General features: G+C 45.0%; 1 protein-coding gene across 4 annotated transcripts in view; it reads right to left on the minus strand.

Moving 5' to 3' along the window:
• The window catches only part of LOC115205850 (leucine-rich repeat and calponin homology domain-containing protein 3), a 79,535-nt gene that overhangs the window by 929 nt on the left and 63,444 nt on the right, over window positions 1-15,162 (minus strand). For 2 of the 4 annotated variants that reach the window (XM_029772228.1, XM_029772226.1), the window contains 6 exons: window positions 8,155-8,191; window positions 7,751-7,864; window positions 7,078-7,178; window positions 6,649-6,786; window positions 6,246-6,323; window positions 3,449-5,701 (listed from right to left, as the gene is read on the minus strand). In XM_029772228.1, coding sequence (XP_029628088.1) covers window positions 5,501-5,701; window positions 6,246-6,323; window positions 6,649-6,786; window positions 7,078-7,178; window positions 7,751-7,864; window positions 8,155-8,191 — 669 coding nt within the window. In that variant the 3' untranslated portion in view covers window positions 3,449-5,500. Of the gene's footprint in view, window positions 1-3,448; window positions 5,702-6,245; window positions 6,324-6,648; window positions 6,787-7,077; window positions 7,179-7,750; window positions 7,865-8,154; window positions 8,192-15,162 lie in introns of those variants that run through there. The other 2 variants (XM_029772227.1, XM_029772230.1) reach the window with 2 other exon arrangements.

Raw genomic sequence — 15,162 nt, forward strand, 5'->3', positions numbered from 1 at the left:
AGATAACAGAAATCAACACAAATGGAAAGACAAACTCAACATAAGATGGAAAAGGAGGTGAATGGGATCAAAACGGCATGACCTTGAGGAGAGCATGGAAGAGGAGCAGGGAGCAGGTGTGCAAACACAGGCACAGGGTTACAATAAGTAGGGACTTGTGCACTGAGACACCCACTGAACAACATATCCCACAGGAGCAAATATGGAGGAAGCAGGAGAGAGAGAACAAGCTCAACACAAGCAGAAGTAGCGAGAAGAGAAGACAGGCGGCAAAGAGGAAGGAAGTCACACCAAATATTTGGTTCATTTTATTGTGAAAGGAGGAGCTCTGGGAAAGAGTTAAGGTCAACAACAGAAGACACAGCAGAGATAGGCACGTGGTTACACCCACTGGAAGCAAACAGACCACTGACAGAACATACACACTGCTCTTCAGAGCCAGAGGAGACATTACTCATTCAGCATAGACCAACAACAAACTACACACACAGCCTGCGTCCCCCGAATGGCACCCTATTCACCATTGAGTGCACTACTTTTAACCAGGGGGCACATAGGAATCTGATTAAAAGTAGTGAACTATAAAGAATAGGGTCCCATTTGGAACAAACCACAGAATCACTCGCTCTCTCTGTCAAAATATGTGCTTTGTCTTCGTATAGAACGGTATAAGAGCACTCATTGCGATTATACAGTGCCTTCAGAAAGTATTCACACCCCTTGACTTTTTCTACATTTTGTTGTGTTACCGCCAGAATGTAAAATGGATTAAAAAAATCCCCCACTGGAACACACACACACAATAACCCATAATGTTAAAGTGGAATTATGTTTTTAATTAAAAATGAAACATTGAAATCAATAAGTAAGTATTCAACCCCGTTGTTATGGCACCTAAATAAGTTCAGGAGGAAAAATGTAGTTAAGTCACAAACACTATTATTGCACATAGATTGAGTCTAACATGATTTTTGAATCACTACCTCATCTCTGTACCCCACACATACAATTATTTGTCTCTATGTAGAGCAGTGATTTCAAACCGATTCGACCACAAAAACCAGGGAGACTTTCCAATGCCTCACAAAGGGCACCTTTTGGTAGATGGGTAAAAAAACAACACAAACCCCCCCCGCAGACATTGGATATCCCTTTGAGCATGGTCAAGTTATTAAACTTAGGATTTTGTATCAATACACCCAGTCACTACGAATATACAGGCTTTCTTCATAAAAACTCAAACATCACATTTACACAAGTATTCAGACCCTTTATTCAGTACTTTGTTGAAGCACCTTTGGCAGCGATTACAGCCTCGAGTCTTCTTGGGTATGATGCTACAAGCTTGGCGCACCTGTATTTGGGGAGTTTTTCCCCATTCCTCTCTGCATATCCTCTAAAGCTCTGTCAGGTTGGATGGGGAGCATCCCTGCACAGCTATTTTCAGGTCTCTCCAGAGATGTTCGATCGGGTTCAAGTCTGTGCTCTGGCTGGGCCACTCAAGGACATTCAGAGACCTGTCCCATCTCCAGATCTGTGCCTCGACACAATCCTGTCTCGGGACTCTATGGACCATTCCTTCGACCACATGGCTTGGTTTTTGCTTTGACATGCACTGTCAACTGTGGGACCTTATATAGACAGGTGTATGCCTTTCCAAATCATGTCCAATCAGTTGAATTTACCACAGGTGGACTCCAGTCAAGTTGTAGAAACACCTAAAAGATGATCAATGGAAACAGGATGCACCTGAACTCAGGTTCTGAATACTTACGTAAATAAGGTTTGTTATTTTTTTGCAAACATTTCTAAAAACCTGTTTTCGCTTTGTCATTATGGGATATTGTGTGTAGATTGATGAGGAAAAAAATAAATGTCATCATTTTTAGAATAAGGCTGTACGTAACATGTGGAAACCGTCAAGGGGTGCGAATACTTTCCGAATGCACTGTATTAGGGTTTTATTTTTCCCCCAAAAAATTCTCCCACTTTGACAGTGTATTTTGTGGAGGAAAAATCACAATTAAAGCCATTTTAATCCCACTTTTTGACAAAATGTGGAAAAACTCAAGGGGTGTGAAAACTTTCGGAAGGCACTGTAGTCCTGCCATATCCTGGGGCTGATTGTTACCACAGCTTGTGCCTACATAGACTGGTCCCAGATCTGTTTGTGCCATCTTACCGCACAAACACATCTGAAACCAGGCTGGTGTTAACCCCATTCATCACACACCAGAGACACAAAATGGGGGTAGAGTGAAGTTGCTCCTAGACACCGATCTTGGCTCAGTTTAGCATTTTACCTACTAAAGGTTAAAGACAAAGTGAAACATTGTAGTAAGTTAAAAGGGATTTTTGATAACCAAACATGATAAAGAAGCAAGTTCAAACCCTTAAACCAGTATAAAAAAAAAGAAAATTGCCTCATTGACTACTGCGTGCCGCCATCTTGATAACGTGTCATCAATGACATCACTTGAATGTTTCGTCTGACAGGCATGCCAGATTACAATGCATGTTAGTAGCCTCATTGAAAATGTTTTCATTTTGACAAAAAAAAAGAATAAAATATGTGCCTTTTAGAAGGCTATCCGGTTAGCAATTAGCCAGGTAACATGGCTTGAACAATAAATTGTACGTGGGAGTATGGCTAGACAGTACACTGTCATTCTCTCAGCACATATCCAAGCTGCAGGCTAAGGTAAAATCTAGAGTTGGTTTTCTCTATCGTAATCGCTCCTCTTTCACCCCAGCTGCCAAACTAACCCTAATTCAGACGACCATCCTACCCACGCTACATTACAAAGACGTAATTTATAGATCAGCAGGTAAGGGTGCTCTCGAGTGGCTAGATGTGCTTTGCCATTCGGCCATCAGATTTGCCACCAATACTCCTTATAGGACACATCCTTGCAGTCTATACTCCCATCTCTTGCCATTGTATACCCAGCGCAAGACCCACTGGTTGAGGCTTAATTATAAACCCTCATAGGCTTCACTCCCTCTGAGATGCCTACTGCAACACTCATCTTCCACATACAACACCCTGCCAGTCACATTCTGTTAAAGGTCCCCAAAGCACACACATCCCTGGGTCGCTCTTCCTTTCAGCTCGCTGCAGCTAGCGACTGGAACGAGCTGCAAAAAACACTCAAACTGGACAGTTTTGTCTCCATCTCAACATTCAAAGACTCAATCATGGACACTCTTACTGACACTTGTGGTTGCTTAACATGATGTATTGTTGTCTACCATGTTTGTGCTGCTACCATGTGGTGATGTTGTCATGATGTGTTGCTACAATGTTGTGCTGTCATGTGTTTATGCTGTGTTGTGTAGTTGTCTCTTTCGTCGTGATGTGTTTTGTCCTACATTATTATTTTTAATCCCCCGTTCTCACAGGTCTTTTGCATCTTGGTAGGCAGTCATTGTAAATAAGAATTTGTTCTTAACTGACTTGCGTAGTGAAATAAAAAAAATAAACTTATACACTGTGCAAATTGGGCTATCATAGCTAGGTAGCTAGACCAAAACCACGCCAAGCTCAGCTATCATTGATGGATATTTCGTTAGTTAGCTAGCGATGTTATCAGAACAGCTTGCGACAGTGCAGGATTTTACTATGGATACTGGCAGCATCATATGGTAAGTCTGACTACTAGCTGCAATTGATTCAATAGGAGTGGACATTTAACAACCTACATGTCTGTAGCTGACGTTAGCTTGCATTAACTGAATACTTGTTTTACTAGTCAGCTGTTTCTAGCCCAGCTAGCCTCGCTTAGGTTTGGCACATCTGAAGTCCCTAACTGCAAACCATATTGAATACTGTTTTATGCATAGTGTACACCATGTGCCAACAAAAGTGACTATTATTGTGGGCACTACCATGCGGTTAGCTAAGCTTTTTGCTCTTAGCTAGCTTGATGGCTAACTTCGGCTAACAGTACGATCGATGCCCGTCTAAACTACTGTAATGTTTAACACAGCTAGACCTTACTCGCTGAATGAACACAAAAACATGTGCAATTGGGTTATTGACTGGACTATACAAGTTTATTCAATGCTGGCTAACTGCTTTGCTATTGTGGACATCATGTATTTAGCTCCTTACTAATGTCGGGAAACAGTAGATCCGATGCCCCTGCCCCTGTGAAAATCAATTATGTAGCCTACATCTGACTAAGCTCAAAACTTATGCAAGTGGATTTTTGACAGGACTATACAGGCTTTTTAACATGATTGGTATTATTTTATTGTTGTTCCATCTCAAATGGGTAGTTTTAGCTTTTCGTTTATTCACTTCTTAATCAGTCTTGATCAAAAAGTACAGTTCGGCGCGGACGCTCTACTATTCCCATGACGTTTTTTCAATATGGCTGTGGCCACATCTTTCCAAGCTTGTATTCGGTGCTCTAAAACCTATCATATGTTTTAAAAGCATTTTCATATCATCACGTTCAACAACGTTACCTAATGTCGACATGTAAAATGTAGGTTGATTTGAGCATTTCAGTTCCACTAAGGTTAGGATTGGGGAAGGGGAAGCAGATCCTAGATCTGTACCTAGGGGTAACATCACCCCCGAGCCACAAAATGAGCATTAGGACAGAGGGGGGCTCGATCACAGACAGTCAAGGAGAAAAAGGTGCCTGTAGGATACTTGATTGTGCGTCAGCAAGGACTCAAAGGCTTACAAATTACCCTCGGCTACCTGCTCTCTTCTTCATTAGGCAAAAACGTCCAACTGACTTTGCAGCTAAGGCTAAGCCGTGTTCGAGACAGGAGAGAAGAGAAGCGCTTGGCGTTGATTGGTCAGATTACTCGTGGTTGGTTCTTCTCAGGGGTAGTCAGGGAGGAGGAAGCACGTAGGCTACATATGACAAGAACTCCTACTTTGATGTTATTTGTGCAATGGAAGCGCTTTCGGGTGGGAAGGTTCCATCTAAAAAACACATGCACACACTTCGGCAGGCGGACAAACTTAAGGCACAGAAGGAGGTTCAGTAGGTAGGTGCAGTAGCAGACAGCTCATTGACAACACTGCAACCTCCAGGGTCTCGCTGTCTCTCTCAATGGGGGCAGTGCCGTACATGATAGAAGGGTAACGATGGAGCATTGAAGGTCCACCTTGTCACTCCTCGAGTGGAAGCAAGTAACCTTCCCCAAAAAACAACTGGAACAACAAAAGATAAAACCTACTATATGGTTTTTGGCATATGGAGTTGTTCCCTTTTCAGTGGATGGCAAACCAGGCAGTGGCGAGCGCTCCTCTTTGTTATGGTAGAGTGGGACAGAGAGGTCCACTCTCATTCTTGTGTTTTTCCCTTGTCGAGTTCTGCTGCGTCTGAATGGATACCGCTGTGGTGATGGGAGTCGGCGCAATATGAAATGAGAAGCGCGTAGGAGTGCGAGTGGTGTGAGCGTGCATGTGTGTGTACGAGTGGTGGAGAGCCAGTTGGTAAGGTGAGGAAGGGGTTGTGTGGTCCAGACAGACAGTTCAGAGGTGGGGCACCAGGTTGCAGTACAGGGCACACAGCACAGACATGATGGACAGATAGAAGAGGGCGAAGCCTGCCAGCTGGGCCGGGGGAGAAGGCATTAGGAGGGGGGGAGGAGCCATGGAAAGCAGGACCCCCAGCGTCCCGTAAACACAGCCTCCCTGGCCATCCAGAACCTCCTCCACTGTGCACAGCCTCTCCTGTCCCATGGGATATGAAGTGGGGGAGAGAATGGGCAGGCAAAGGATACAATTACATAGATTGAGGAGTTGTGTGTTTGGACGGACAGATGGAAGATGAGTTTGAGGGGGAAGTGTTACAGTTAAAAGAAAGAAGAGCGGAGGAGCAGAAAGAGAAAGTTACTGTACAGGCAAGCAGCTCTCCAAGTCAAGTTTGTCAGTCGAGTTAGCTGGAGTAAACTGATAAAAAGAGCAGGGACAGAGAACTAGGCTAAACTTTAGTGTTGATACAAAAAGCAGAGTAGTAGAGGGAGTCTGTCTTACCAACTCTGTACAAAAAATCTTATGACAGAAGAGAAAAACCTGCACTGAAAGTAGCCTTTAGATATTTAACTAAATTGGTGAGGTCACCGTCTGCTGCTAGCAAATTAAAATCTGAAGAACAGTCAGTCAGTACAGGTTCTCTTGTATCATATGCTTTTTCTAACCCATCACACAGACGTTTTAGCATGAAGACTAGTGAGTTGTATACCAGTTCTTTATTCAACTAGTGTGAAGGTCTTACCTGTGGAACCCCGATCCTGCGACACGCCTCCAGAAAGTTCTCCACATTCCGCCGACACTTGGCCATCGTCAGTTTGGGCTTGATGGACAGAACAGGGACAATGGTAAGCACAACGACAGCGACTTGTCTCAAATGGCACCCTATTACCTGTATAGTGCACTACTTTTGACCAGGGCCTACGGTCACAGTAGTGCACTATGTAGGGAATAGGGTGCCATTTGGGACATAAGTAGTGTCTGATCATAACCCAAATGCAAATGTATGGCAAAGTAAAAAGGAGCATTGTTGTATTGATATGATTGAAGTGTAGTGTTCCTGACTGACTAAATTCATTCTAAAACTGACATCTCACTAATGCACGTATGGTATGCATGCACAGCACACGCATAAAGTGCACACTCACCACAGCAGGGGAGGGCACATGGATGCTGGGTACGGATCGTGGCCGCACATGATTTGCCAGATGGCAGAGGACGACCCCGTCGGTCAGTGCTGCTCCCAGGTCGCTGGGCAAGGACACTTTCAGACGCGACTCTATGTTCTACAAAATAGAGCAGGACACAATTACAGGGGGATTAGCACAAGTAGGGCCAGGAGTTTTTCCTGACCTTGTGATCTGACCTGGGCTCATAAAGCATCTCAGAGTAGGAGTGCTGATCTAGGATCAGGTCCCGTGTCCATCTAATTATGATCTGAAAGGAAAGACTGATTCTAGTTCAGCACTTCTACTCTGAAATGCTTTATGAATATGGGCCAAGGAACCCAGTAGAAACTTCAGGCCCTAATGGCTTGGTCAAAAGGGGGGAGAATCTGTTTGTCGGGTGTTGTTCACCTTCCGCAGTTGCTCCACTAGAGCAGCCTCCTCTCCCATGGGGCCTTGAGGCTGGGTAGGGGTCACCTCTTCAGGCTCCGGCCTGGGGGCGGCACCATCACCTGGGGGGGAAGGCAGAACCAGACAGGCTCAAACATACACATACAAGATCAAAAGCTGGTGAAAGCAGAATGGGTGCTAATCATTTATCCTGAAGAGGGTGGAGTCCAGCTCTCTACAGATACAATGGCATGATCAGACGCCTGGCAAACAATTCAGAAGACAAACTACAGTAGATAGACAGAACTCTCTCCAGCAACCGACAGGCGGAGCTCTCCAGCAACCGACAGGCGGAGCTCTCCAGCAACCGACAGGCGGAGCTCTCCAGCAACCGACAGGCGGAGCTCTCCAGCAACCGACAGGCGGAGCTCTCCAGCAACCGACAGGCGGAGCTCTCCAGCAACCGACAGGCGGAACTCTACAGCAACCGACAGGCGGAACTCTACAGCAACCGACAGGCGGAACTCTACAGCAACCGACAATCTATCAGCCCAGACACAGTTACCAGAACAATGTCACATACAACACTCAATTGTCACATGCGCATTGCATGCTCAAGAGGTACCAACACTCTCTTCTGAAAGCTCGCAAGGCCATGCAGCCAAGATCCAGAGGTTGTAATCTAGTGACATACCTCTCCTCTGCTCTTCCTTCTGGCTGAGGCGAAACAAGAAGCTGTCTGGCCGCTGGGCGGGCCCCTGGCAGGAGGGCGGTGCAACAGGGCCGGGGTAAGAAGGTGATTGGAGGGCTGCAAGCAGAACAGGATGTGAGCAGGTGGGAGAGTGGCAGAGTGAATAGAACGTGTAGTAAAATCCTTACAGATCCACAGGAACGTCTAGGGGGTAGTGGTCAATTTGGAATACAGCAATTAGTAAATTAGTAAGGAGAGGGAGGAGTGTGTTGGAAGCCGCTCAAGTACGCAGCCATTTATAATCTGGTTTTCCTGGAAGCCAGTAGGACAAACTGCACCGAGCAGTGTATGGCAGCCGTGATGTAACCGTAGAGGGAAATGGAGGAATAGTGTGACTGGTGTCTTACCTGTGGGAGACAGGGAGGAGGAGCGATCCTCGCCCTGCTGAGTGGCCAGTGGAGTCCCAGCAGAGAGCAAACAAAGAGAGGGGGAGAGAGAGTTCATGTAATTTGAGTCAAGACGAAAACACCAGCATTCATGTATATACAGTTCCCTCAACAATACTCCGGTCTCACACCTCCTTTGACACCAGAGATGTAATGGGGGAGGGTAAAGGCCTGTAAACATCACTCGACTGTTTGGTGTTCACAGACCTATCTTTTAGCGCTACAACAAAGATGGGCAACTGTTACATAAGAGAGGGTGGACTATGGGCATAGAGCCATGAAGCAGGCTCTCTGGCTGCAGGTAGGTAGAGTGCCCCTTAGAGTTAGCTTACAATAACAATCATATTCATGGATTGTAGAGGTCGACCGATTAAATCGGCATGGCCGATTAATTAGGGCCAATTTCAAGTTTTCATAACAATCAGTATTTTTGGACGCCGATTGTGGCCGATTACATTGCACTCCACGGGGAGACTGCGTGGCAGGCTGACCACTTGTTACGCGAGTGCAGCAAGGAGCCTAGGTAAGTTGCTAGCTAGCATTAAACTTATCTTATAAAAAAACAATCAATCAATCTTAACATAATCACTAGTTATCTACACATGGTTGATGATATTACTAGCTTGTCCTGCGTTGCATATAATCAATGCGGTCAGTGCATGTTCATTTATCATCAAATTATAGCCTACTTCACCAAACGGGTGATGATTTAACAAGCACATTAGCGAAAAAAGCGCTGTCGTTGCACCAATGTGTACCTAACCATAAACATCAATGCCTTCCTTAAAATCAATACAAAAGTATATATTTTTAAACCTGCATATTTAGTGAATATTGCCTGCTAACATGAATGTATTTTAACGAAGGAAATTGTGTCACTTCTCTTGCGTTCTGTGCAAGCTGGCTCGTTGCGAACTATGTGAAGACCATTTCTTCCTAACAAAGACTGTAATGAATTTGCCAGAAATGTACATAATTATGCAATGTAACAGCAATATTTAGACTTAGGGATGCCACCCGTTAGATAAAATATGGAACGGTTCCGTACTTCACTGAAAGAATAAACGTTTTATTTTCAAAATGATAGTTTCCGGATTTGACCATATTAATGACCAAAGGCTCGTATTTCTGTGTTTATTATATTAAGTCTATGATTTGATATTTGATAGAGAAGTATGACTGAGCGGTGGTAGGTAGCAGCAGGCTCGTAAGCATTCATTCAAACAGCACTTTCCTGCGTTTGCCAGCAGCTCTTCGCTGTGCTTCAAGCATAGCGCTGTTTATGACTTCAAGCCTATCAACTCTCGAGATCAGGCTGGCAATACTAAAGTACCTATTAGAACATCCAATAGTCAAAGGCATATGAAATACAAATGGTAGAGAGAGAAATAGTCCTATAATTCCTATAACTTCAACCTAAAACTTCTTAACTGGGAATATTGAAGACTAATGTTGAAAGGAACCACCAGCTTTCATACAGTGAGGGAAAAAAGTATTTGATCCCCTGCTGATTTTGTACGTTTGCCCACTGACAAAGAAATGATCAGTCTATAATTTGAATGGTCGGTTTATTTGAACAGTGAGAGACAGAATAACAACAAATCCTGAAAATGCATGTCAAAAATGTTATAAATTGATTTACATTTTAATGAGGGAAATAAGTTTTTGACCCCTCTGCAAAACATGACTTAGTACTTGGTGGCAAAACCCTTGTTGTCAATCACAGAGGTCAGGAGGGATTTTGTCCCACTCCTCTTTGCAGATGTTCTCCAAGTCATTAAGGTTTCGAGGCTGACGTTTGGCAACTCGAACCTTCAGCTCCCTCCACAGATTTTCTATGGGTTTAAGGTCTGGAGACTGGCAAGGCCACTACAGGACATTAATGTGCTTCTTCTTGAGGCACTTTAACATTTTCCGCCAAGATCGAACTGCCAAAGGGGGCGGTGTTGCAATCTACTGCAAAGATAGTAATACAGTACTCTGCAGGCTATCCAAGTCTGTACCCAAACAATTCGAGCTTCTACTTCTAAAAATTCACCTTTCCAGAAACAAGTCTCTCACTGTTGCCGCTTGCTATAGACCACCCTCTGCCCCCAGTTGTGCCCTCGACACCATATGTGAACTGATTGCCCCCCATCTATCTTCTGAGCTCGTGCTGCTAGGTGACCTAAACTGGGACATGCTTAACACCACGGCCATCCTACAATCTAAACTTGATGCCCTCAATCTCACACAAATTATCAATGAACCTACCAGGTACAACCCCAAATCCGTAAACACGGGCACCCTCATAGATATCATCCTAACTAACTCGCCCTCCAAATACACCTCTGCTGTTTTCAATCAAGATCTCAGCGATCACTGCCTCATTGCCTGCATCCGTAATGAGTCTGCGACCAAACGACCACCCCTCATCACTGTCAAACGCTCCCTAAAACACTGATGCGAGCAGGCCTTTCTAATCGACCTGGCCGGGGTATCCTGGAATGACATTGACCTCATCCCGTCAGTAGAGAATGCCTGGTTATTCTTTAAAAGTGCCTTCCTCACCATCTTAAATAAAAATGCCCCATTCAAAAAATGTAGAACTAGGAATAGATATAGTCCTTGGTTCACTCCAGACCTGTCTGCCCTTGACCAGCACAAAAACATCCTGTGGCGTTCTGCATTAGCATCGAATAGCCCTCGTGATATGCAACTTTTCAGGGAAGTTAGGAACAAATATACACAGGCAGTTAGGAAAGCTAAGGCTAGCTTTTTCAAACAGAAATTTGCATCCTGTAGTACAAACTCAAAAAAGTTCTGGGAAACTGTAAAGTCCATGGAGAATAAGAGCGCCTCCTCCCAGCTGCCCACTGCTCTGAGGCAAGGAAACACTTACCACTGATAAATCCACTATAATTGAGAATTTCAATAAGCATCTCTCTACAGCTGGCCATGCGTTCCACCTGGCTACCCCTACCCCGGTCAACTGCTCGGCACCCTCTACAGCAACCGCCAAAGCCCCCACCATTTCTCCTTCACCCAAATCCAGATAGCTGATGTTCTGAAAGAGCTGCAAAATCTGGACCCCTACAAATCAGCCGGGCAAGACAATCTGGACCCTCTCTTTCTAAAATTATCTGCTGAAATTGTTGCAACTCCTATTACTAGCCTGTTCAACATCTCTTTCGTATCGTCTGAGATTCCCAAAAATTGGAAAGCTGCTGCGGTCATCCCCCTCTTCAAAGGGGGTGACACTCTAGACCCAAACTGCTACAAACCTATATCTATCCTACCCTGTCTTTCTAAGGTCTTCGAAAGCCAAGTTAAACAGATTACCGACCATTTCAAATCCCACCGTACCTTCTCCGCTCTGCAATCTGGTTTCAGAGCTGGTCATGGATGCACCTCAGCCACGCTCAAGGTCCTAAACGACATCATAACCGCCATCGATAAGAGACATTACTGTGCAGCCGTATTCATCAACCTGGCCAAGGCTTTCGACTCTGTCAATCACCGTATTCTTATTGGCAGACTCAAAAGCCTTGGTTTCTCAAATGATTGCCTCGCCTCGTTTACCAACTACTTCTCTGATAGAGTTCAGTGTGTCAAATCGGAGGGCCTGTTGTCCAGACCTCTGGCAGTCTCTATGGGGGTGCCGCATGGTTCAATTCTCGGGCCGACACTCTTCTCTGTACACATCAATGATGTCGCTCTTGCTGCTGGCGATTCTCTGATCCACCTCTACGCAGACGACACCATTCTGTATACTTCTGGCCCCTCTTTGGACACTGTGTTAACTAACCTCCAGATGAGCTTCAATGCCGTACAACTCTCCTTCCGTGGCCTCCAACTGCTCTTAAATGCAAGTAAAACTAAATACATGCTATTCAATCGATCACTGCCCACACCTGCCTGTCCGTCCAGCATCACTACTCTGGACGGCTCTGACTTAGAATACGTGGACAACTACAAATACATAGGTGTCTGGTTAGACTGTAAACTCTCCTTCCAGACTCACATTAAGCATCTCCAATCCAAAGTTAAATCTAGAAATCGGCTTCCTATATCGCAACAAAGCATCCTTCACTCATGCTGCCAAACATACCCTCGGAAAACTGACCATCCTACCGATCCTCGACTTCGGCGATGTCATCTATAAAATAGCCTCCAACACGCTACTCAACAAATTGAATGCAGTCTATCACAGTGCCATCCGTTTTGTCACCAAAGCCCCATACACTACCCACCACTGCGACCTGTACGCTCTCGTTGCTTGGCCTTTGCTTCATACTCGTCGCCAAACCCACTGGCTCCAGGTTTTCTACAAGTCTCTGCTAGGTAAAGCCCCGCCTTATCTCAGCTCACTGGTCACCATAGCAGCACCCACTCGTAGCACGCGCTCCAGCAGGTATATCTCACTGATGACCCCCAAAGCCAATTCCTCCTTTGGTCGCCTTTCCTTCCAGTTCTCTGCTGCCAATGACTGGAACGAACTGCAAAAATCACTGAAGCTGGAGACTCATATCTCCCTCACTAGCTTTAAGCACCAGCTGTCGGAGTAGCTCACAGATCACTGCATCTTTAAACATCCCATCTATCTACCTCATTCCCATACTGTATTTATTTATTTATCTTGCTTCTTTGCACCCCAATATCTATACTTGCACATTAATCTTCTGCACATCCACCATTCCAGTGTTTAATTGCTATATTGTAATTACTTCGCCACCATGGCCTATTTATTGCTTTAACTCCCTTATCTTACCTTATTTGCACTCACTGTATATAGACTTTTTTTCCTACTGTATTATTGACTGTATGTTTTTGTTTATTCCATGTGTAACTCTGTTGTTGTATGTGTCAAATTGCTGTGCTTTATCTTGGCCAGGTCACAGTTGCAAATGAGAACTTGTTCTCAACTAGCCTACCTGGTTAAAGAAAGGTGAAATAAAAATTACTTTGTTGCCTTGGCCGTGTATTTTGGGTCATTGTCATGCTGGAATACCCATCCACGACCCATTTTCAATGCCCTGGCTGAGGGAAGGAGGTTCTCACCCAAGATTTGACAGTACATGGCCCCGTCCATCGTGCCTTTGATGCTGTGAAGTTGTCCTGTTCCCTTAGCAGAAAAACACCCCCAAAGCATAATGGTTCCACCTCCATGTTTGACGGTGGGGATGGTGTTCTTGGGGTCATAGGCAGTATTCCTCCTCCTCCAAACACGGCGAGTTGAGTTGATGCCAAAGAGCTCCATTTTGGTCTCATCTGACCACAACACTTTTACCAGTTGTCCTCTGAGTCATTCAGATGTTCATTGGCAAACTTCAGACGGGCATGTATATGTGCTTTCTTGAGCAGGGGGACCTTGCGGGCGCTGCAGGATTTCCGTCCTTCACGGCGTAGTGTGTTACCAATTGTTGTCACCTTCTCACTGCTTGGCGATGGTCTTGTAGCCCATTCCAGCCTTGTGTAGGTCTACAATCTTGTCCCTGACATCCTTGGAGAGCTCTTTGGTCTTGGCCATGGTGGAGAGTTTGGAATCTGATTGATTGATTGCTTCTGTGGACAGGTGTCTTTTATACAGGCAGCGAGCTGAGATTAGGAGCACACACTTAAAAGGAGTGCTCCTAATCTCAGCTGGGTGCCAGAAATCTTTCTGATTGAGAGGGGGTCAAATACTTATTTCCCTCATTAAAATGCAAATCAATTTATAACATTTTTGACATGATTTTTTTGTTGTTATTCGGTCTCTCACTGTTCAAATAAACCTACCATTAAAATTATAGACTGATCATTTCTTTGTCAGTGGGCAAACGTACAAAATCAGCAGGGGATCAAATACTTTTTTCCCCTCACTGTATGTTCTCATGTTCTGAGCGAGGAACTTAAACGTTAGCTTTTTTACATGGTACATATTGCACTTTTACTTTCTTCTCCAACACTTTGTTTTTGCATTATTTAAACCAAATTGAACATCTTTCATTATTTGAGACAAATAGTTTTTATTTTTGTATTATATTATGTTAAAATATAAGTGTTCATTCAGTATTGTTGTAATTGTCATTATTACAAATATATACACTGCTCAAAAAAATAAAAGGGAACACTTAAACAACACAATGTAACTCCAAGTCAATCACACTTCTGTGAAATCAAACTGTCCACTTAGGAAGCAACACTGATTGACAATACATTCCACATGCTGTTGTGCAAATGGAATAGACAACAGGTGGAAATTATAGGCAATTAGCAAGACACCCCCAATAAAGGAGTGGTTCTGCAGGTGGTAACCACAGACCACTTCTCAGTTCCTATGCTTCCTGGCTGATTTTTGAATGCTGGCGGTGCTTTCACTCTAGTGGTAGCATGAGACGGAGTCTACAACCCACACAAGTGGCTCAGGTAGTGCAGCTCATCCAGGATGGCACATCAATGCGAGCTGTGGCAAGAAGGTTTGCTGTGTCTGTCAGCGTAGTGTCCTGAGCATGGAAGCGTTACCAGGAGACAGGCCAGTACATCAGGAGACGTGGAGGAGGCCGTAGGAGGGCAACAACCCAGCAGCAGGACCGCTACCTCTGCCTTTGTGCAAGGAGGAGCAGGAGATGCACTGCCAGAGTTCTGCAAAATGACCTCCAGCAGGCCACAAATGTGCATGTGTCTGCTCAAACGGTCAGAAACAGACTCCATGAGGGTGGTATGAGGGCCCGACGTCCACAGGTGGGGGTTGTGCTTACAGCCCAACACCGTGCAGGACGTTTGGCATTTGCCAGAGAACACCAAGATTGGCAAATTCGCCACTGGCGCCCTGTGCTCTTCACAGATGAAAGCAGGTTCACACTGAGCACATGTGACAGAGTCTGGAGACGCCGTGGACAACGTTCTGCTGCCTGCAACATCCTCCAGCATGACCGGTTTGGGGGTGGGTCAGTCATGGTGTGGGGTGGCATTTCTTTGGGGGGCCGCACAGCCCTCCATGTGCTCGCC

This window comes from Salmo trutta, chromosome 13 (genome assembly GCF_901001165.1).
Source record: "Salmo trutta chromosome 13, fSalTru1.1, whole genome shotgun sequence".
In the NCBI taxonomy this organism is placed as follows: domain Eukaryota; kingdom Metazoa; phylum Chordata; class Actinopteri; order Salmoniformes; family Salmonidae; genus Salmo; species Salmo trutta.